This window comes from Pocillopora damicornis, chromosome 3 (genome assembly GCF_964200805.1).
Source record: "Pocillopora damicornis chromosome 3, jaPocDami1.2, whole genome shotgun sequence".
NCBI classification, from domain to species: Eukaryota; Metazoa; Cnidaria; class Anthozoa; order Scleractinia; family Pocilloporidae; genus Pocillopora; species Pocillopora damicornis.
In genome coordinates this window covers 14,523,082-14,545,880 of record NC_142672.1, presented here as the reverse complement: position 1 = coordinate 14,545,880, position 22,799 = coordinate 14,523,082, and the positions used below count along the sequence as shown (strand labels likewise).

The window sequence follows — 22,799 nt, the reverse complement described above, 5'->3', positions numbered from 1 at the left end:
CTGAATCAACAGACTTAACTCGATAACTCTACTGACACTACTTAGATATAATCTTTTAATTCAGTCTCGACTTTTTATCTTCAGAGAGTTCTGAGTGCAAAACAATTGAGACCAGTGTGTGTGGCAAGGTTCGAACAAGCTGCACGCGAGCGGAAGTCTGACGCTTCTTGATCAAAATAATCAATAATATCGCCGACAACACTGGTTTTTCCATCCTTGATTGCATAAAATTTTTAGATGCCGTGATTTATTGTTCGGATAATTTAAGCAATAAATAGACTTTCCGATTAGACAGATACGAAGCCATTTTGGAAATAACCAAGCTCAAATCACCGGTCGCGAGCTTTCGAACAAGCTCGCTTTGTTGAGAAAACATCGCTCCTGCAGAGATGCGAGACTTACGAGCAGATAAGATTTATCAACTGCTGTTTCTAGGATCCTATGAAAACAATTTTTCCGAAGCGTAAACATTTGTGGCTGGCTGTCAAGCCAAAACTTGACACTGCACTTGGCATCGTTGCCAAATTGTAAATATTGCACAAGAAAATGGCGAGGTTATCTCGCAATACTCCCAGATATAACCCGCTTATCAGATGCAGCCGTGGCTAATCACATGGCTAAAGCGTGCCGGTAGCTTTACTAAAAGTAACCTTTCACCGCCAGGCTTATATTTGCTTTACTAAACAATCCCTCGACCAATCATTTCAATCCAACCAAAATTACAATGCAACCATTAATAATCTCATTGTGCTCAATACAAATGTTCTTGGGACCAAAAAGTTTAACTAGTCAAAATCGGTACCCCATCAACGTAATTCTGAAAGCTTGCTTCGGTGCACCACACAATCACCCTGGGGCAACGATCAATTTTCCCAGCAAGATCGAGGAAAAAATAGCATCTATTGTGGAAAGTGATATACGGAAATAGATTTTCGTTAAATAAAGAACTGAAGGTCAACAATGACTCTTTGTCAAAAGGTCACCTTCCAATTTTGGAGTAGCATAATGAGCTTTCTGGAGCTAACCGTTCCGAATACTACACGCAAGTTAACGATCCGATTAACACCTTTTTAGCTAAGTTAAATTCAATTAACGTCATCTTAAGTTGCTGCATCAGAGATACACAGGAAAATTTTGCTGGGAAGAGAGTTTTCTGTACGATTTAAACAACACAGCAGCCACGTGAACATATTAAAACATTCTCTGAAACACTGAGAGCACTCGATCAAAACGCGACTAATGAATTATTGTCTTAATTAACATGACTAGAATGGCGTGATGATCGCCGATAAATAGATAAGGTTCAATGGGGTGTAAACAATTTGTTCGCATATTTATACATCATTCTTTCCCTCTCAAGACCATTTGAACCTTGATCGCATCTGTGCGCAGAGCGGAGAAGAGAAGACCAGCTCTTGCAGAACTCGAGACCACTATGAGTTTTTCGTTTGATGATTTCCTTTCAGCTGGGCAGATTTTGCTCTTATGTTGTGTAGTCTGCGTTTTCCTGACAGGAAAAGCAATATGGCAAAATTCTTTTTCCAAGTTGCCCCCAGGTCCTTGGGGCATGCCAGTTATAGGTGAGTTTAACATTCCTAAGTCAAAAAAATTTATTTGGCTAGGTTCTTTAACTGTTCATCTTCATCGCTAAACTATGACTCTCTAGCCTTGACACTCGTTTTTAACAGCTGCCAAATTGTTTTGACGTCGGAAGTCAAATAAAGTAAAATTTTCAGTAACTAAGGTTAACTTTTAAGAGAGCCTGCACGTGTTTATCTTGAAAAATAATTATGCAAGTTCGTCGATTTAACTCTTTGCAAGATCTTCAGGAGTTATGTAACGCCTCTTTCTTTGCCTCTCAGTACCGGTACAGTACGCTAGTGCGTGAGCACTTTCTTCTGTTTAATAAGACTATGTAGCTAAGACTTTCTATGAAATCGCCTTTATTCAGCAAATCAGATTTTGGTGACTGCGGACAATAAAAGAAATGCAAAGAATAGAAATTCTTCGGAGTTACATTTTCTTTGCTGCGAAGGAGCAATAACTATTTCTCCGTGAGAAAGACTCTTTGTTCTAAGAGTCAACCAAGAAACTGCATTAATGAATAGGTAATTACAGAGAGTGCCCCTTGCATGACAAGAGCGTCCGAACGTCGTGAATATTGCGTGTTCGTGGCCGATAGTGACGGAACTTTGTTTATTTTAAGTGTTTTTTTTTCAAATAAAAGCACAAATTACGCCTGAAGATTCCAACGCGACTCAGGCTAGCACAGAAGACCGTATACTTCTCCGGTCAACTAAATCTTTGTTCACTAATCTACAGAAACCTTTGCGAACAAAACCAAACAATTAAAACCTGATTTGAAATAAAGTCACTTTGGTAAAAATACTCATGATAACGCCCTTTGCGGAAAATGTCGGGCCATTAAAAGTTCTTTCAATTTGGTCTTTCGAAATATAGTTTGCTTATTCGCGAAACTCAAGAAAGTAAAGGATATTACAATAGAGCTTATTGGCGTAACGGATGAAGGAAAAGAAAAAGAACTTGTGGCTGTCATTGAGCCTTTCGAAAATCATCAACTTCAAGTAGAAAAACCAATTTTAAAAGCGTTTTTTAGCAACCAGAGAATTTTTACATCGTCTGATCTTTCTGTAGCTCTGTGTAAACAAATTTGGACTTTGACACTGAAGCACACCCTGGGATTAGCAAAGGCAAAAGCCACTGTTTAGTACTTGGAACAAATTACGTTAACGCTATTCATTCTTATAAAAAAAAACATTTTGACACTAAATTATCCGGTTAAGGCGTGATTCAACTTGGAAAACAACAAAAAAATTCAGTTAACCAAAGCGAGATTTTCGGTCGATGGAGATTTTGCCGTCACTGTAACACGGGCAAACATCATCCAGGCCACGTGCTAGGCACAACCCAGAGAACAAATGCGGACGTGAGCTATTCTCTAAATAAGCAGTACCTATTATTTGAAAATCTCGCCTGTTTTCAAAAGAAAATTACAGCACACTATTTCTTATGCATAGCCTCATTACTGAGAGAATGTATCGTGCTATTAGCCTACGTCTGAGTCAGCTCCTTTGAAACGTTTCCGTAAGACATTCATCCCGTCACTTAGTGTCAATAAGGGTAGACAGATGAGTCATTCCGTATTCATACGTAAGCGGCTGAGACGTGCTCGAACTTTTATCTTTTCAAAGGCAGTATTTTAAACAATGGTTGACAGGAGTGTTTCATGACTAAAGCCTAGAGATTATTGATATGGCTTAGTAATATTACGTTGATTTGTCTTTACAAATGAGTAAACTAGGATACAAAGACCAAAAGATAATCGGTAGATTAAAGGTCTCGAAGTCCAACTACCCTAATAAGGCTTTCACGGTCATTTCAGTTCCTTTCTTATATCTGCCCTTGTAAGTTGATGCAACGAAGTTAGGTCATAGTTACTTTTCAAATATTGACATGCAGCTCCTCAGTCTACGATGGAACTGAATAAAATTATTTTGACAGTATTCTAGAGACGCAATTCTCATAAAATAACTTGAAAAAAATCTCTTAAGACTGATCACCACTTGGATTTTACCACTCCACATGATATTAGTGACAGTTTAACCTGTTTAACCACCATCAAACAGCAAAATGTTGATCGAAGATATGTTATGTTAGTTTAGCTTGGTTCAACAAAGATGTAACTTCTCAGAAGCAGACCTGACGTTTCTAAGATTTCAAAAAATTGTATTCCTTATTAAAAGTTTTCTTTCTTTTGACCCAGTTTTAATGCATTGTTTGTGATGACATTTTTGGTCAGACCTAGAAGAATGCATAACGAACTCTTTTGGACTAGTTTTCGACTTAGGATTGGGTTATCGACAAGATGGTTCATTTCATAGATACGGCTGTTAATCTTCATCAAAATGTCCACCGAAATAACAAAATTATATTTTACTTAGCTCAGAAAGCCTGTAATAACAACTAAATGACTTGAGTTCAAAAATGTAAATCTAGTTTGAAGTCAGATTTTAAAGTCTGCTCTTTTAATGAATTGTTAATTTTTCCGAATGTTATAATAGGTGCTTGTTTCCGTTTGGGAAAAAATCCCCATATTGAGTTCACCAAGATGGCGCAGCAATACGGGGACGTGTTCAGTCTGATGCTTGGGAATCGCCTAGTGGTGGTGCTAAATGGACTCGATACAATTCAAGAGGCCCTTGTAAAGCATTCCACAGCCTTTGCTGGGAGACCACAGCTCCACACTTTTAAACTTGGCAATCGTGAGGGCACCAGTCTCACCCTGAGTGATTACACTCCACAGTGGCGTCTAACCCGTAAGATCAGCGTCTCTGTGATCCAGAATTTTGCAAAGAATACAGAAAACTTACAAGAAAACCTGCTACAGGAATGTCAACGCTTGATTTACTTCCTTAAACAACAGAAAGATAAACCCGTTGACGCCCTCATAGCTTTGAAGTTCGCAACAGGCAATATCATTCTTAATGCACTCTTCGGAGTTAAGTTTTCATACGACAATGAAGCCCTTCGAAAAATACTTAGCATCTCTGACCGCTACGGAAAAGCTATATCTGGCAGCGCCATCGTTGATTTCTTTCCATTCTTGAAGTACTTCCCGAACAAGGCACTCTCCGATCTCGTATCCTTAATGACGGAAACCTTGGATCTCCTTGGTAAGATGTTTATGAAGAACAAAGAGACCTACACCGATGGGCACGTTCGCAACATCGCCGACAGTTTCATCGATACGGTCGAGAAAGAAACAATGAAAGACAAAGAGAACAGTTCGAGTAGCCAGAACACACTTAACATGGCTCCCCTACTCAGTGATGAGCAGATTGTCCAGGGCATGGCAGATCTCTTCGGCGGCGGGTTCGAAACGTCGTCAACAACTCTTAACTGGGCCCTAGCGTACCTGATCAAGTATCCCGACATCCAGCGCCGACTCCAAGACGAACTAGACCGAGTGGTTGGAAGAGAACGCCTTCCTGTTCTTGAAGACTTGGCCTCACTTCCCCTCCTCCAAGCTACAATCTACGAACTTATGAGGATAACATGCCTTGCTCCTCTTTCAGTGCCCCGTTCAACGACCACTGAGACGAAATTTCGCGACTTCGTCATCCCAAAAGACACGATGGTCTTTGTTAACTTGTGGTCCGTGCACCGTGATTCAGAAATCTGGAAAGATCCGCATGTTTTTAATCCATGGCGCTTCCTGAACGGTGCTGGAGAGCTGATCGATCCAAAGTCCTTTGGAGGCTTCCTACCATTCTCTGCTGGTCGTCGAAAATGTCCTGGTGAGCCCCTAGCCACGAAAACAATCCCTGTTTTCCTTGCAACGCTAATTCATCACTTCCGATTTTCACAGGAGGGTTTGCCGGAAGAGTGTCAAGGCATTAATCTTGAGGGCAATTGTGCTCTCACCCTATCGCCAGACAAGTTTTACGTACGTATCGAGGAGCGAATGTAAATAAACTCTATAATCGAAGGAACTACGATTTAACTGATCTCAGCAACATTATTCAAAAATCATAAAATTTATAAAAACTAGAAAGGGACATGCAACCACTGGAAAAGGTAATTAGCATCAGAGTTTATTAAACGCGACAGATCTTTATAGCTGATATAAACTTGTGTTATACACTTTGAGATGACTTCATAGGTTGAAATCGTCATTAGAAATAAGTGTAATTCATACTTCACTATTTTTTATATAAAACGCATAATTATCATATTATTTGTATAATCTATTGATTCGATATTGATACACTAATCGCCATTTCGCTTGAGCATGTTTAGTTGAGATTGAGTCGTACATTGCGACAGGTTTTCACGTGTCTTATCCCGAGAGATAAGTCATGCGCATGTACGAAACCACTAGATCGAACTTGAGACACAACTATGTACATATTGATTAAACTTAAGCTTTTTCATCAAACTTCTGCTTTCATTGTCTTCTTATAGCTCGGCTACTCTATATGAACTCAGTAGTCCTAAAGGATACAGCTTGCCCGCCATCATTTGTCCTTCTAACCTAGATTCAACAGGGAAACCTGATCCTTAACTATGGTATAATAGAAAATGCTACAAGAAATTGAGTTTCTTTTCCACCGATCGTCTGAAGACTCCTGGTGTGTGTTTAAGCCAATTGAACTTGAAAACAATCGAGGTCTGGTATGGTCAAAATTCTTATCAGATATGTTCGTTCAAACTATCAGCAATGTTTTTTTTCTTTATCAGTGACTAATTTTTGCCCTCTTTACCCTTTACCCTCGCCCAATTAATCAGTTTGTGAAAATACAATGCTCTAAGAAGCTCACTCTTTAAATGATATCAGTTTGAAGAAGAGTGTTGCTAGTCAGACGCAAAGCTAATTCACCCTAATTCACCACGTCCGTGATGGAGATCAAGGCAAAGGCTAACAAAATTTGTGGTCTCCTTTCAGTAAATGTAACCTCAAAAGGACCCGACCGATGGGCGATAACACTGATGATAAACTTAGGCTGCTATGATGGTTTTCTTTGGGATTTTGACGACCTATATGTGCAGCTAGGTAAAATAAGCTGATTTTTGTAGAGCAGGTTAGAATCGACATTGGTCTCATGGTTATCACCCAGTGATACCGTGCAATTTTTAACGAGAAATGTTCTCATTGTCGTTGATCAGTACCTTTCCACCTGAGTATAATTTCCCTTCAAGAAAAAACGAGATAAACACAAGCAAAGTAAATATTTGTCTAGTAACTTCTCTGAACAATTGGATCTATCAAACCGTGACCATATCATGTCTTGCAGCTTCGTTCGATCAATAGCGTGTCTTAAGCCTAAGCTTCTCAGAGACACTGCAACAGGAACCTTGGGCCTAATCGCCCAGTTTGCCTTCGACGGCTATATTTCAGTGTTTCGGTCCACAGAAGATTGTGGTAATGATTTGACCGTCCGCAAATCAAGGCCAAATACAAGCAAAGAATCTCATGCCAAACATGTGCTAACCACAACCCAGAAAACAAACACAAGACCTGACCTATATTTACCAAATGAGCAATTAAAATCTTTTTTAAAACTATTTAATTAGTATGCACAACCATGACGGTAGCCTATAACAGTTCGATCATGTGTTAGGATTAAGGCACGCCATAAAGCGCCACAGAGTTTACCCTGAATAAGGTCTAATGTTGTCTGGCATGAAAGACGAGCTGTTCAATCATATCTTTCCCTAGGAAGTATTGCAAACCGCAGGCTTAGCACGTTTGTCATGCATGGCGAAAGCCGACAGATCACGACTTTGGCATTGCTATATCACCCTTATGATCAATTTTTTTTTTCAAAGAAAAGAAGTACTAGAATACAACAACTGTATTGCCATAAGTTATTATAGAACACTTTCCTGCAGATATCGGCTCCAGAAGTTCACCGCAATGGAATGTTTCCAAGAAAAAATTTACACAACTAATGCTTAATCTGTCTCTGTAATTGTTTCAATTTCCTACAGGAGTCGTATAAGACCTCATAAATTGGAATATTTGAGATCAAATTAGTCCATACTTAATTGTTGTAGGTCCACCCAGTGAAGGTCAGATTTTGATCGCTTTGTAGCATGCAAGTAGTCACGTTTCTCACTTGATTCTTGACAAAGGCTACACAACAGAAAAAGATTGGGACGAGACAGGGAGTTATATAATATGGAGAATGTAAGTTCATGCTGAGTGCTTTGAAAGCTTAACTTTTGATAACCTCGAGAAGGCGAGAAATGAAATTTCTTGTGAACTAATTTCTCATTAATGCCACGAATTCATTCCTCTTGTTACAAATCTCTGTTGGCCCAACCAGGACATCGGTGAGTATTATGGCTGGCTCGGGGTACAGAAACAGTTTTAGGGAAGATTTAAGCAATCTTCCACAAAGCCTTTAACCAGTTGTGCACATCAAACAAAAACGCACATGTTTTATTACTTAAGGATCCTGTCTACTCTAAGCGATTACCGATGATAAGTGAAGGACTCCTTAGCCAAGGTAGAAAAAATGGGCTTTCCTCTGATGACTATCCCCCACCGGATTACGTATTCTCACCGACTGGACAAGCCCTCATAAGCGAAAAAGAGAATCTCCATGCACCTCCTTCCTCAACCTGCCACCTTTAACAGCGTCTTACACCTGACCGTAAAGACATAAAAGATGCATAATTCTTGTCAGTGATATATACCTCATGCTGATAACGTGCAATAAATATGATTAGCAAAGCTGCTCATGATCGATAAGTGTTCTATAGCGCCAATAGAGTTTTAGTAAGACAATTCCGAATACCCTTGTTCAATTGTGAGAGGAGTAACTTTATTATATTTACGTTTTCATGGAAAACACCTGGAAAAATTGAAATTTTTACCTTCATGATCAAGCTACTACAACTAAGTGATTTTGCACTGTGCTTTTGAATAAAGCTTAAGAACACATTGACAGAGACTGTCCTAAAATAGAAACCAAGACTAGTAATTTGAATTTTCCGCTCTGTCGTGCGAGAGAGTGTTTCCTTCTCGATACGTATTCAGTGCTCAGTGGTTTCGGAAATCGTAATACTATTTTGGTAAAGTTCGACAAGAATTAACGGAGACAGCGTGCCACCCAAGTTTCATAGGATCAAAAGTGCCCACTTGATATCACTTTTACCGCTTCAAACTGTCTGCTACGTGATAGTCGTTTCTTAATACTTTCACTTCGCCTTCAGCGATAGTTAAGAAATGCCGGGAACTTATTAAGTCATAGGCTCCTGGAAATGTTAAATTTGTTTTTCGAATATGTTTGATAAAAACGGAAATAGGGTTGCATTTCAAATCACAATCATTCAACAGCTCAAAGGTGAAAAGAAATCAGTGAAAGAACCCTTTTAAGTTGAGAAATATTGCTCTTCCGTGATTTTGTGAGTGTTGATCCAATATCACTGGTTCGTTGTTGATTGATCAATTTAGCACCACGCCCGACTGTGAAGGAGTTAAAGTGGACACTTGAATTCAGTTTTCCTGTTTTGATTCGGCGGTCATCCTTAGGTAAGATAAAAGCACGTTGTGGCTTATTTTTTGGTTCTGCGGTCATAATGTCCCGGGAGATTAAATGAATTGTGGTCCATTCTATTTATAGAGAACAGCTGACGGGGTAAGGATAAAATAAAAATTGTTACCCAGCCGCAGGCGAGTGCATGTTCCACTGAGTGAGTCAGCTGAGTTTCACATTTGATTTATATGAAACTTAATGAATGAAACTTTCACTGTCTTTACTAATTTATTTGTTTGTCAACTGGTACCTTCATTCATGTTTATAAATATGCTTATATATAACAAATGATAATAATAATAATTTATTGGGAAAGTGGAAAGCCGGGCATCCCTGTAAGAATCAAACAAAGTTGAAAACCAAAAAACCAGAAGTATTTAGATGATTACTCACTGTTAGATGTTTAGGGTAAATTAAAAAGTATGGAATTAACCTCTAACTTTTGGTTATCAAAATGACACGAAATTTTTGTTTTAAAGCGATGATTCCTCAATTTTACCAAAAAGGTGTTTCTAAAAGTGCAATATGTTAAGTTCCGTATCTTAGATCCATAAAGACATAAAGATTCCTTCAGATTTAAAGCAAGAGTAACCTCCATGATTCTTCTTCATATTCATGATAATTTAGTGATTTTACTTGAAATTACGATGTATTTGAACTTTCGGACATAAATGAAGCTCAATTAAAAATGGCAAGCCATTCTTACTGCATATTCATTCTCTTATGAATAGAATTGTGGATTCTCTGCGGCTCTATTTTTCTCGAATAGTTGCTGGAGAACAAACTTTAATAATCAGTTACTCCTCGGCATATTTTACAAAATAAAGCATACCCTGACTCATTGGAAATGTCCCATAAAAATTGAGTCTCATCGTAAAATGCAAAACAGAGTAAGATATAAACAGGAAAAATGAAATTCAAATTATGAAGCACGCTTTACAGTTTTTACTCCTGTCACTGATCCTGCTTTTCATGTGATATTTGTGGCGATACCCATGCTGACTTAAGGTCACTGATGGCGTAAAACAAACGCAACATCACCGGTGTTTAGCAGGAGGTAAACAAACTGACATTACCGTGAAGTTACGTAAGCAACTATTTTTCCCTTGAATTGCCTTGTGCTTCTCCGTCAAATGTGCCCATCCGTCTCTGAAGAATGAATTCAATGCTACTTTTGATCTCAATACTTCTTCAAAGGAGTGCAATCCCCTGCTTGCAATGATAAATTAGATTCGAAATTTTTCAAGTATGATCCGATAAGACTGGTCGAATGCACGTGCAAGCTGTAACAAGCGAGATATTTATTACTTCATAATTCCCAACTTAATGTGTCCCAGCTTTTGCGGTGTTCATCAGAATATCAATACTTATGCGTCGATCGTTGGCTCATCGGCTATTATGTTGCTCTACAAAATTAAACAGACTCACGGGCGTAACGCGTATCTTTTCACCTTTAACTCCCAAGATCTAATTGTTAATTCTCCCCTCTAGCTGCAAACACATTTCCCTGTAAATCAGTTATGAGAATTTGCTGTTAGATCAAGATAAGAACTTTTAGCTGATATGTTTGAGTATTCTCATTACCTATATGCTGGGTTATGCATGGATATTCTAAAGAGAGACTTTACACGTGGGTCTCTTCTGGGAGTTGAAGGTTGAGGAATAATCGCAAGAAAAAATATTACAAAATTTTTTAAGGGCAACGTTGAGCATATCACTAAAAAGAAACAATATACGAATATAAAATGCACTGTAAAATGTAGATCTGTTGTTACGAAAGCGACAGCAGCTGCTATAAAATGGCAGGAAATACTCTAAGCTGATAATTTCACCTAGTCAAATAAAAACTTCATCAACACCTTTACGCTCTCGACTTGTTTCTTTTGTTTGGATTCATTGTGAGACATATTCACAACATTTATCTATCATCAACCCTAATTGCCACTTATTCGGACATTCAGTGGAAAAAACTTTCCCAAATTTTCAAACCTACTACGAAATGGTTTTGTTGAAAAGCTCGTGGCAGGATGAAATCGATACATTTTTTTTACTGTTCAGAGGAAGACATTTAAATTCCATTTTTCATCCATAGGACGTTGATTGTCTTGTCGTCCAATAAAGAAATCTTTGTTCGGATTTCTTATACAGAATATAATTGACAGCTCCAAAACCCAGGAAGTATACTGTCACATTTTATTCCGCCGAAAGAAACTTGAATCAGCGCAAGGCTGATCTTGGGCGCAGAACCATGAAAACAAAATCTACATACTACGCGTTTCTTTCTCTTCTTCTTCTTTTGTTTAGTATGGCCAAGTATAATACGTCTTCGCCAGTTTATCGTGAGTATTATCTCCTCTCAAGACATTATCCTCTCCTACTTGTGTTTACAAGGCTAAACTTACCTCTTGGAATTTCATTGTGAGAATATGATTCAAATTGCAGCGTGTTATGATACATCGATAATTATAAAATGACCTGCGTGAGTCCCAAGTTTCTATCTTCTCAGTGAAAAAGCAATTTTCTCGGTCTTTCGCAGAGTTGCAGTTTATCATATTTAGTGTACACTCTCTTTACCTTTGAATATAAAAAGAAACTCGACTCTGAGTTAAACGGATGTTTCTCAGACCGAGGTACGTAGTTCGTGAATTTACATCAGCACAAGCCACATCTAGATTCATATCTCAATTTAATCCTTCACGCAGCGCTGCTTTACCCTTTTTTTTTCTTTTGGCTAAAATATAAATAAATATAATTTGACTCATGTGCTGATCGAACGTTTCAAAAAAGCGTCCACTTTAACCAAAAGAAAAAAAAAAAACTAGTGGAAAATATTAATATTTTAGGAGACTGTGCCGGCAGGTCTTAAAAGAAACTGTTGTGCTGTGTCGTTCGGCTAAAGAAACAACAAATTGAGCGAATTTAAAGCTACAGAGAATAACCAATGCTCTTCAAAATTCATTACAGCAGTTTATATGTACCAACCTTCATCAAACTATAGTTGATAACCAGCCAAGAGTGAGGAGAGCTTGAACTTTCTTTCATTTTTCTGTTGCTCATCCATTCGCATCGAAAATAAACTTGAGTTACCAGAAGATAAATGCTAACGCGCAAAGGATGGTAACAGTTCATCAATTAAAATACCCCGATTATACATGCCAAATTTATCACACGAGAAAATCCCATTGAGAACATCAAATGGCTTTCCACGCAATCCGTACAGATGTAAATAATTTCCGCCCAATTTTTTTTCTTATGAAATATCATTTTTTAAAAAAAGAGGATAATTGTTTAGCTTAGTTAGGGTACTTAGGCATCCTGTTAAAAGCAAGGATGCTTTCCTAAGCTTCCTACTTTCAATAGAGCTTCTGTCTGTCCCTCTACCTCAGTTGTTACATTCCCTTTAGATCATCCTTTTAACCTTGAGGCATTTGAACCACTTTTGTAAAATGTAATTTATTTCTATAACCGAGAATTGAATACGATTTCAGAACGAAAGGAAAAATTGAAGCTTGAAGTCACCGGAGGGAATCTACCTCTTGCAGGTATGGTAAAAAGGGTTTAACATGAGAAGACACATACTGAAAGCTCTATTCTAATGCGCACGAAAGTTAAGTACATTTCCAAGATAATACACAAAAAAAAAACGTCTGTGAAATTGAATAACTATGCCGCTTCAGCCGCTTTCGACGCAAATTATCGAGACTCAAAAATTAAATGACAGCGAGGCTGAAGGAAGAGAACCGTTAGCTTTAAACATTACTCTCCCTCTCAAAGTTCTCCAGGGATAAGATGCGTACAAAATTTTTCTTTTTTTTTTTTTTTTTCTTTTTTTAATAGAAGCTCTGATAAGGCGCAATTGCAATGCCGGGTTATCACAATGTGTGTGGCAAATTGTAAAGAGACAAGAAATATCAGTTAAACAAAAAAATTAAACACGGTATAAAACTGTTTTTACTGTGTTAATTTACCTTTATTAGAAACATAGCCTTTCAGGCTCACTTTTCCATCACTGAGGTAAAAATTTACTTCCCATTGCCACAATTATTTGTTAAAGGAATTGACGAAAATGAGCGTGCCGTGAGAAGACCTTGCTTCACAGAAAGGTAAATAGCATTTTTCGGCTGCATGATTTATCCCGGGACAGAATAATCTACTTGGTTTGATATCTAAATGGTGAGTTTTTCTCTGATCAGTCCCTAACTCTGGACGAGACAAACGGCATGTTCCGCCCGTCTAGCGATACAGCCTCGATATAAGGTTTTCGAGTGCATGATTTAAACTTTGAACATCCTTAGCAGGCATTTTTATAAGTACGGTTTAAATGGGATAGTTGCCAATCGTGACACATATTCTTTGTTTTTCAGCGGGTCATTGTGTGAACTGTCTCCAAGGATATAAAGGCCTCTCCAGTTCCGGGCCATATTTGCTTTGTTATTGTTTGTAATTTTAAGCGAACTCTATCAGTTTGCTATGAGATCTTAAAATAAATAATCATGCTTTGTTGGAAAGAGGTATATTAAAGTTCAGTAAAGGAAACAAAGCTCTTGCCTTTCTTTCTATCTTTTTTGTTTGTGTGTGTGTGTTTTTGTTTGCGTGTTTGTGTTTATGTGCGACCATATATTGTCTCCTCGACTTTGGTGAACAAACCTATCAAAACTTCAGAATTGAATAAGACAATTACCCAGTTTTCGATGATAAATGGGGAAAAAAATTTCAAATAAAATTCAGCGGAGTCCAAGAATACTTAAGCTCCGAGGCTCGGTTGGCTGTCGTCATGAATATTCAGTAACGAACAGAAGATATTGGATTAACAGTCGCAGTACTAATAATGTAGACGAGCAATACTAATCCCTCTGAAAGGCGTTCAATCTGATGCTTTCGATATTCTTTTTTGTGATCTGAAAAATGAATTTTGTTATCACATCAAATAGGGTATTCGAAAATCTTTTTACACAGTGAAAACAATTTGCTGTAGGGAAATGAAATAAATAGCCCGTGATATCACTTAACAGACAGATAATACGGTAGAGCTGATTTTAAGTGGATACTTAGAGTCCTTCAAAGTTGAGCGTGCGGGTAACTTTTTTATGGACACCGAACGGTAAATGATAAAATTTTTCATCAAAACTCAGCGAATTTTACGCAGGCGACCGATACGAAACTCCAATTTAAAATTTGCCTTTCTTTTGTACTAACTTCGATTCCCCCTAAGAGAATTAAATGGTTTAATTCATCATGTTAAATATAGCATTCGAGTGATGACAGCATGGAATGTGAACAAAAACATTTGCCAGAAGCGAAGCGAAAGCATTAGCTAATGACTTAGGATGACAATTAAATTTTAAACTGCAAAATTTATTCTGAGTGGATTCTTTAAAACCCCTTCAAGTGGGTGGGATCAATGACCACCGATCTGACCGCCCCAAAACTAGATATTGTCTTGGTATTGAGTGGCGATTAAAAAAATACCACAGATATTTCTCTACTAAGGAACTCAGCTGTGACGTGGTTATGGATGTTACTTCAGCAATAACTTGACAGCACGCGCACAAAGCCTTATCTGGCTAAATATTTTCGATCAGCTTTCTTCGCATCCTCCTGTGTTGTTTTGCCTGTGAACGAAAACATAAACAGACAACTGAATAAATAACAGAAGAAAGGTACCATTTGTATGAATTTAAATATATTAATTTCGCTGCCCAAGAAAAGCCGATTCAATTCAGTTCTGCCAAACTGTTATTTGACTGTTGACACACCACATTTGTGTTTATATATCTATTTGTTAACCGCATCTATTTCTGGAAATTTTTCAGTCGAATGTTTGTTTAAAATGAAACCTCTTCAAGTCATGACTTTCCAGCATTCAGATCGCCGGTTATTAAAACAAAGTTTAGCCGTTTTTTAACAAAAATGCATTCTAAACTACCTTGAATTTAGCTGAATCGCTCATTTCAACATTAGTTTTTGTTCACAGTGTCAAGAGAGCCAAAAGCTAGCAGTGTAAGGACATTTCTTTCATGAAAACAATTTTGTTAAAGAGAATACATGAGGCCCACTGCTTGCGTACAACCGCGGTTTGGGTTACACCTTGTGCAAATAACCGGCCCAAAATATACAAGGATCACGGCAGTATGCACAACTCTTAAAACGTTGAAAAAGCTGGAGAATTAATAAGGGGTCGGTTCAATTTTCCGTCCACATCTGGACGTTCGTTCCAAATTACGCCGTAAAACGAAGACATTAGCCTTTTCGTCAGGCTTCGAGCCTTTTCTGTCATGGAGTCCTCTGCGTAATTTTATTCAGCTAACGATAGTTGTTTCAGTTCGCACGAGAGCCTCAAATGTATCGATAAGAAGAATTGCTTTTGTTTTCTACTACGGTTCTTAATACGGTTATTAGCATGAAATTTCTTCAACATAATCAAAAGTAAGAACAAAACGTAGCAAGAGAAGTGATGCTATGATACACAACAATAATATTTTAGACAAAGCTACGGTAGAATTCATTCCTGAGCGACAAAAAGGTTATCAAAATTGATTTACAATTCACAGGAGACAACGCATGGCTACATATTTTATACATAGTATACTCAATTTATTGTGTCCTTGTCGGGTTAATCTTTAATTTGTCTGATACAATCGTCCTCATTCCTCGCTACGTAAACAGTGACAACATCAACAATAACTCTCGAGACATTTTCCCTTCAAAACTTTACAAACTCAAAGCAGATACTACAGAAATAAGTTTAGGCTTGCTTGATCGAAAACATTTAGATTTGGAGCTAACTTATTTGGTAGAACTCACTCGGAGCAGAAATTTTAAAGGTAAAGGAATCAAAGAAATACAAAAAATGCCCTTGATGATATATACCGTTGTGGAGGACCTTTAATTGCAGTTGTATGCTCTATGGAGGGGCACGCCAATAACTCGACGAGTGAAATTGCCGAATTTCTTGTGTTCTCTAATTTGGTTCATTGTTTCAGTAAAATATTCATCATATCCTTAAGCCACGGTACTTAACAATTTTGCGAGAAGGAAGCGACAAATTAAACTCTTTGTGCGAAATAGTACCTCTGGAAAGATGTCTTAGAATTACAATTAAGAATGCATGTATTGATTCCTAAAAACAATGCGTGAAAGGATGAATGATATTCAAGTAAAAATTTATTTCCATCACGTTATAACGTGCCGCGAGCCTATAGAAGGTCACGATCAAACTATAGCAATTAAGTTACGGTCATGTAAAGTCACTTTTAAAACATGTTTGCAGGAAGTTTCATCTAAGAACGAAACCTTCTGTAGCTATTTAGAAAATTAGGACATGATACTTTTTTGTTTTCTGTATCTTGTCTTGAAAATTTAGTATGCTCGTGCCTAACCTTGTTTGCAGTTCACTAACCTGAACGACCTGGTATAAATTGGCGTGAAATGCTTTTTTAATGGAACAAGTGACCTTTCACAAGTGTTTTAATTAAGTTTAGGCTTAGGACACGCTATTTATTGAGTTGTAACAGGCTACGGTCATGATTATAGATTAGAAATATTTTGACAATACCCGTAGATGAATAGATCCGTTTGCGGCTATGGACTTCAATTGAAACCCCAAAGCTTCTCGTTACGTAAAAACCGACCTCAGAACGTTCCTCTTGTCCTATTTGAATTTTTATCACGCAAAAAAAATTATTTCCTGACGAAAATAAGAGCATTAATAGAGATGTAAAAAAAAAAAACAACCGAATTTTTCGTAAAATAGGCTGTCGTTTATGTCCCTCGCTAAAAAATCACCATATTAAATTAGGCTGAGGTAGCAGATTCTGAGACAAAGATTAACCGTTCGCGTCTTGGCTGGTTTTTTTGGTTTTGTTTGCTTTTTTAACAGCCCCTTTGAATAAGTTAGCAACGGAGAGCTGATTGAAATGTTTAAAGCTTGTTCTTGCCCATGATCGCTGTTTTTATCTTGTTTTTGACTGATGTTTGCGAGCGATATTCCATCCTCGGTTGGCGGAGTTAAAATATCTTTCTACCAGTTCAACTGTAATCGTTTTTTTTTGTCAAATGCACTAATGGATGTTCATCAAATGTGATCACTTTGGATGATATAAGTCATGGAAGGAAAAATAAACAGCATTTATGGATGCACGCAACAAGTTTTGTGATCGCAAGGGACAACACAGCGTATTTAAATTGTAACTGCACGTGTAGTGTCGCACGGTCGTAAGTATGGAGAAACGTGCATCATGAGGGCCGGTAGGAATTAGTTAGGAACTGTACGCTGACCATGTAAAAACGGGAAAGATAAATATTATTTCAACGCAAGCAAACAAGCTAAGAATACAATGAAATGTTTATTTTGGTATCGAGGGAGTTTCACTGGTGTTGTAAAGACGGCTAAATTCAACATACTTTATCTCAAGCTCATTCCTAAGTATAATTTCACACCCAACATGTACGATAAGAAGTTCGATTGCCTCTCTATTACATGCACCATTATCAAAATTCAGACTTGTTTTCTTTTATTTTCCTGCAGTTTGATGAGTCACTTAAACGCTTCTTTCTAATTTATGCAGCAATAAAGATGCAGTCTTGACCTAACATGGTGCTATTGTTGTATAGATTAAATCTCTTTGTCAATCAAATTGTAAAAATCACCGATGATTTTAAAATTGAATATTTTTGACAGCATTAATGAAGCATGTACTTGAAAAAGAATTTGTGACAGTCCCTTTCCATCTAGATTTACTCGTTTCACAAGTGATTCTTAAAAATGACATCATGACCAGCTATGAACGTATTGTTGAACTGAATAAGTAACGATTGTCCGGTTTAGTATAACATATTACTATCCCGTAGCTCACTCCGTTTTCTTCCGTTCTTCAATTCGTACATAAAACGTCTCAGGCGTTAAAGTGAGACCAAAATTACCCTCAAGATTAATGCCTTGATACACATTTGACAAACCTTCCTGTGAAAATCGGAAGCTGTGAAGCAGTGCTGCAAGAAGGACGGGGATTGTTCTTAAGGCCAGTGATTCTCCAGGACATTTTCGACGACCTGCAGAGAATGGAAGGAACCCTCCAAATGACTTTGGATCGATCAGCTCACCAGCACTGTTCAGGAAGCGCCATGGATTAAAAACATGCGGATCTTTCCAGATTCCTGGATCGCGATGCACAGACCACAGGTTAACAAGGACCATCGTGTCTTTCGGGATAACAAAGTCGCGGATTTTCGTCTCCTTGGTCGTTGAACGGGGCACTGAGAGAGGAGCAAGGCTCGTTACCCTCAGAAGCTCGTAGACTGTGGCTTGGAGTAGGGGAAGTGAGGCCAGGTCCTCAAGAATGGGAAGGCGTTCTCGTCCAACCACGTGGTCTAGTTCGACTTGGAGTTGACGCTGGATGTCAGGATACTTGATCAGGTACGCCAGGGCCCAGGTAAGAGTTGTGGACGACGTGTCAAAGGCCCCACCGAAGAGATCTGTCATGGCTGAGATGATCTGCTTATCATCGAGCAGAGGAGCTATTTCGGGGGTGTTCTCTGTAACTGGTCCATTCTCTTTCTCTTTCATCATTTCTTTCTCGAGAACATTGAAGAAACTGTCAGCCACGTTACGAACGTGCCCTTCGGTGTAGCTCTCTTTGTTCTTCATGAACATCTCAGCAACGCGATCAAAGGATTCCTTCATTAAAGATACAAAATCGGAGAGTGACTTATTGGGAAGATACTTCAAGAAAGGGAAAAAATCTACATGGCTGTTGCTCTTTAAAGCTTTTCCAAAGCTCTCGGAAAGGTGAAGTATTCTACCAATAGCTTCATCTTGGTATGAGAGATTCACTCCAAAGAGTGCATTAAGAATAATGTTTCCTGTGGCAAACTTGAAGGTTAATAAAGGATCAAAGGGTTTGCCTTTCTGTTGTTTAAGGCAGAAGACCAAGCGATTACATTCCTTCAACAATTTTTCTTCCAAGTTGCTTTTATCCTTTGCAAAATTCTGCATCGCGGAGGCACTGATCTTGCGGATTAGACGCCACTGTGGAGAATAATCACCTAGCACGAGACCATAGCCATCGCGTTTGCCAAGTTTAAAAGTGTGTAGCTGTGGTCTCCCAGCAAAGGCTGTTGAATGCTTTACAAGGGCCTCTTGAATTGCATCGAGTCCATTTAGCACCACCACCAGGCGATTCCCAAGCATCAGACTGAACACGTCCCCGTATTGCTGCGCCATCTTGGTGAACTCAATATGGGGATTTTTTCCCAAACGGAACATCGCACCTGTTGTAACAAATGGCAGAAATGATCAACACCACAACAGAACTACACTACTAAAAAAAAAAAAGGTAACATTGAATTGGAATAGCAACAAATACACCGGTTTGGGTAATATGAGTCTCACTGTGCCACTGCTTCCGAGACGAATCAATGGAAGTTGAAAGAAGGGAAATTTTTGTTCCAAAGCAGTTGTCTTTGTTGCACACACCTTTAAGTAAAGACATGTGAACAGTACACTACTATGGATGTGAAAGATACAAATAGAACTGGGACTTGAAACTCTAGTCTGTCGTCGATTGAATAAAAGGGGTAAGTTTCGAAAAAACTGTGGTGCTGCGTCGGAGGGAGAGTATAAAAGGGTAATTTAGTATAATCGAATGAGTTGATAACGTAAATTGGCCACCGTAAAGAATTTCAAAGCTGACATCAAGCGATAACCCTTTGTCATCGCTCTGACTAAGGGCTAACGCTAGAAACGTCAGTTTTAAAACCCTTTACGGTAGCCAATTTACAGGAGTTATCGGCTCTGTCGTCGATTGTTTAGGTTTCCTGTATCTTGGCTCACTCCTGTGAAAGTAGAAATAAGTGTCACATTGCATGCCATGCTAACCTTATCATGGTCTATCCCAGCCTGAACATAAAGGTTATCATCAAAGTACATCTAAAGTATGAAAATTTTTACACTTCAAAGCTATATAAGTCCGATTGTGGCATGGTGCTCATACTTGGTGAGTAGCAAGGACAGCAATGACAAAATAAGTTATCAAAGTAACTCAACGCTAATCGATTAAGACCTACAGTCTTGAAACGCTATGGTTCGAGTCGAAACAGATTGCGGTTCAAACTAGACCTAGATATTCGTACGTAGGAGGTTTCCTTTAAAAATTCACGTGTCCTAGGAGATGAAGCCCATTGGTAAAATAGCCCTGATAGCCCAGCCCTGATAGCCCGACGTGAAGTTCCTGTGCTTGTCAAGACTCGTGTTTAACGCTTTACACCCTAACGCAGTGTGACACTTTCCATACTGTACTTTATGCATTACTTGAAGTGCTAACAGTTAAATTTGTTTAGCAATCGAGAGATTCTTTAGATCGTGATCATTTCCTTAATTCTCGTGACCTCAATGTGTGATTCACGGATGTGGTTAGCTTTGGCATCTTTATGGCGTGGCTCGCCTTCTACGGAATTTCAAAACGGAATTTCTTGGTCTGCCTTTTCAAAATGGCGACTTAAACCTCGTCGTCTTCTTTGGCGTTAATTTTCATCTAATGACCGATAATTCCAGAAATTGCTCCTCCGTAAAAGATTTTTAAGTTCATGTTCTGAGATCATGCTCTGATTCATGCTCTAGGTTCATGTTCTGAGATCATGTTCTAAGTTCATCTCAAAATAAACAAAGTTACACGAATGTCGGGAGAGAACATGCAATATTCGTCATGTCCATAAGTTCTCTTTAAGCAAGAGACACTACCTGTACTACTTCTTCAGTCGAAACAGGTTTTTCGGTTGATTTTAAAACCAAAAAGTTTCTCCGTTGAACGAGCACTTCCTGCTGCTTCTTCTTTGCCCTCCCCTTCTTATAGCTTCATTTTTTGCGGTTTACTTAATTCAGCTGTGCAGAGTCGTTCAGTCCGATTTTTTCGAAAAGAGACGATTTCAAAGAAAGCCGTCTTAAAAAATATATGTTTACAAATATCAGAATGTGCACTCACACTAACTCACAATAATGGGCTTGGGTAAAATAAAACACCATTGCATGACATTTAAAGATCTTTCAGAAGGTTAATTCAGAGTATGCTGAGTTTTCTGTGATGAACAACGACGTGGGAGAAAAAGTGAAAAAGCGTAGAGTATAAGAATGTTAGAAAAAAAAGCAAACTCACCTATCACTGGTATGCCCCAAGGACCTGGAGGCAACTTGGAAAAATAATTTCGCCATATCGCTTTTCCTGTTAGAAAAACACAGGCAAGAAGACATAGGACCGAAATCTGGCCAGGTGATAGAAAATCTGGGAACGAAAACCACATAGTGTTCTCGTAAAACTGCGAACGTAGCAAGCAGTGGTCTTAAGTTTTCCACGTTAAGCAAAAATTGTGTTGCGATCAAGGTTCAAATGCCCTTAAGAGGGGTATATTGAGGTATAAATATGCGGAAAATTGCTTTCACGCCACTGAGCCTCTATTTATTTAGCGGCGATCATCACGCCATGCTTCTGATTTGGTGGCTCTCAGTTCACGGGGCGACCGCCTTTTTTGGTTATGTGATTACTGCGACCCTTAAATCGTCCAAAAGCGCTTTTTTCTGCTAAACTTTTAATTGAATTCATCTTATTAAAGAAGGTGTCAATCGGATCGGTGATTTCCTTGTAATTTGCGCAAGTTGCGTATCCTAAACTTATTGTGAAGAGGCAACTTTTCAACAACAAGTTCAGCACAGGAAAATGTTGATTGACCTTGAGAGGCTCCATTTATCGTCAAATCTATTTTTTTTAACAGATTTCGTGATAAATTCTATTTTCGACGCTTTTGTGGGGAAATATGACCGTCTAGCCCAAAGGTCACTCTGTACATATTTCATAATTCGGCTATCAAGACATGCCATTTTATTTATTTATTTTTTGTTTTAGTCAACTTGTTGTAACTTTTTTGTTCTTAGAACACGTTGAGGCAATTGGTAATTATCCTGTCATGTTGTTGAATCGAGGTAACTAGTGAGAAATTTGTAGGGAGAACAAAATGAGCCTCGTTTGGAGACGTCGACGATCCTTTCAGAAACGTCTGATGACACGATTTTGTCAGGTGATCTACCTGGGCTGTGTCTAGTCTGCGGCTTGAGAATATCGTGAGATAATCTTGCCATTTTGTCATGCAATATTTACATTTTGGCTACTATGCCAAGATGAATGTCAAATTTTAGCGTGACAGCTAGCCGCCAATGTTTATATTTCTGTCAAATCGTGTTTTTAGGATCCTAAAAACAGCTTTTTATAAATCTGAACTAATGCGTGCCCGTCAGTCTCGCCTTCGTGCAAGCTATGACTTGGACCTCAGTTTTTATCAAGTAGGTTCATTCTGTACAATCTGAAATGACTACAAAGAGTTTTTTTTTTTTTTTAAATCTCTTTACAACGAGTCTATCAACACGTTCTAAGAGATATCAATATTTCGTAATCAAGGATACTAAATTAAGTGTTACTGGCAATGGATATTATTTTGTGTTCTAATCAAAGATTTTTAATTGCAAACTTCCGCTCGCGTGTAGGTTTCCTAAGTTGCGATTTGCTATCATACTCAAATAAAACCAGGTCAAACGCAATCCTCGTTTATCTTGCTCTCTGAGACCACTAATGATAGAAAGTCGCGACAGAATGTTAGCACAACAAATCTCCTCAGTGTCGGAGGGGTTCACCAGAGATATTGAGTGGTAAATTTCCACACCCGTTCTTAAGCCTATTTTTTACCGCCTAC

General features: G+C 38.3%; 2 protein-coding genes and 2 long non-coding RNA genes across 5 annotated transcripts; 2 read left to right on the top strand and 2 right to left on the bottom strand.

Moving 5' to 3' along the window:
• The first annotated feature begins 1,259 nt into the window (after positions 1-1,259).
• LOC113683857 (cytochrome P450 1A1) lies at positions 1,260-5,959 on the top strand. Its single transcript, XM_027201145.2, has 2 exons — positions 1,260-1,580; positions 4,083-5,959. Exons 1-2 carry the CDS (start codon positions 1,436-1,438, stop codon positions 5,489-5,491), a joined length of 1,554 nt encoding a protein of 517 aa, XP_027056946.2. The 5' UTR covers positions 1,260-1,435; the 3' UTR covers positions 5,492-5,959.
• Positions 3,930-10,306, bottom strand: LOC149048409 (uncharacterized). Its single transcript, XR_016185024.1, has 2 exons — positions 10,142-10,306; positions 3,930-8,174 (listed from the first exon to the last, which is right to left on the bottom strand). It is a non-coding gene; the product is annotated as an uncharacterized LOC149048409 (long non-coding RNA).
• Positions 10,307-11,180: 874 nt separating this feature from the next.
• Positions 11,181-13,605, top strand: LOC149048408 (uncharacterized). 2 transcript variants are annotated; one of them, XR_016185023.1, is made up of 4 exons: positions 11,219-11,404; positions 12,554-12,607; positions 13,120-13,168; positions 13,430-13,605. It is a non-coding gene; the product is annotated as an uncharacterized LOC149048408 (long non-coding RNA). The 2 variants fall into 2 exon arrangements; XR_016185022.1 differs by lacking the exon at positions 13,120-13,168 and having other exon boundaries at positions 11,181-11,404.
• A 3,786-nt stretch (positions 13,606-17,391) lies between these two features.
• Positions 17,392-21,469, bottom strand: LOC113683855 (cytochrome P450 1A1). The gene is made up of 2 exons (XM_027201144.2): positions 21,215-21,469; positions 17,392-19,334 (listed from the first exon to the last, which is right to left on the bottom strand). Exons 1-2 carry the CDS (start codon positions 21,357-21,359, stop codon positions 17,917-17,919), a joined length of 1,563 nt encoding a protein of 520 aa, XP_027056945.2. The 5' UTR covers positions 21,360-21,469; the 3' UTR covers positions 17,392-17,916.
• Positions 21,470-22,799: the final 1,330 nt, after the last annotated feature.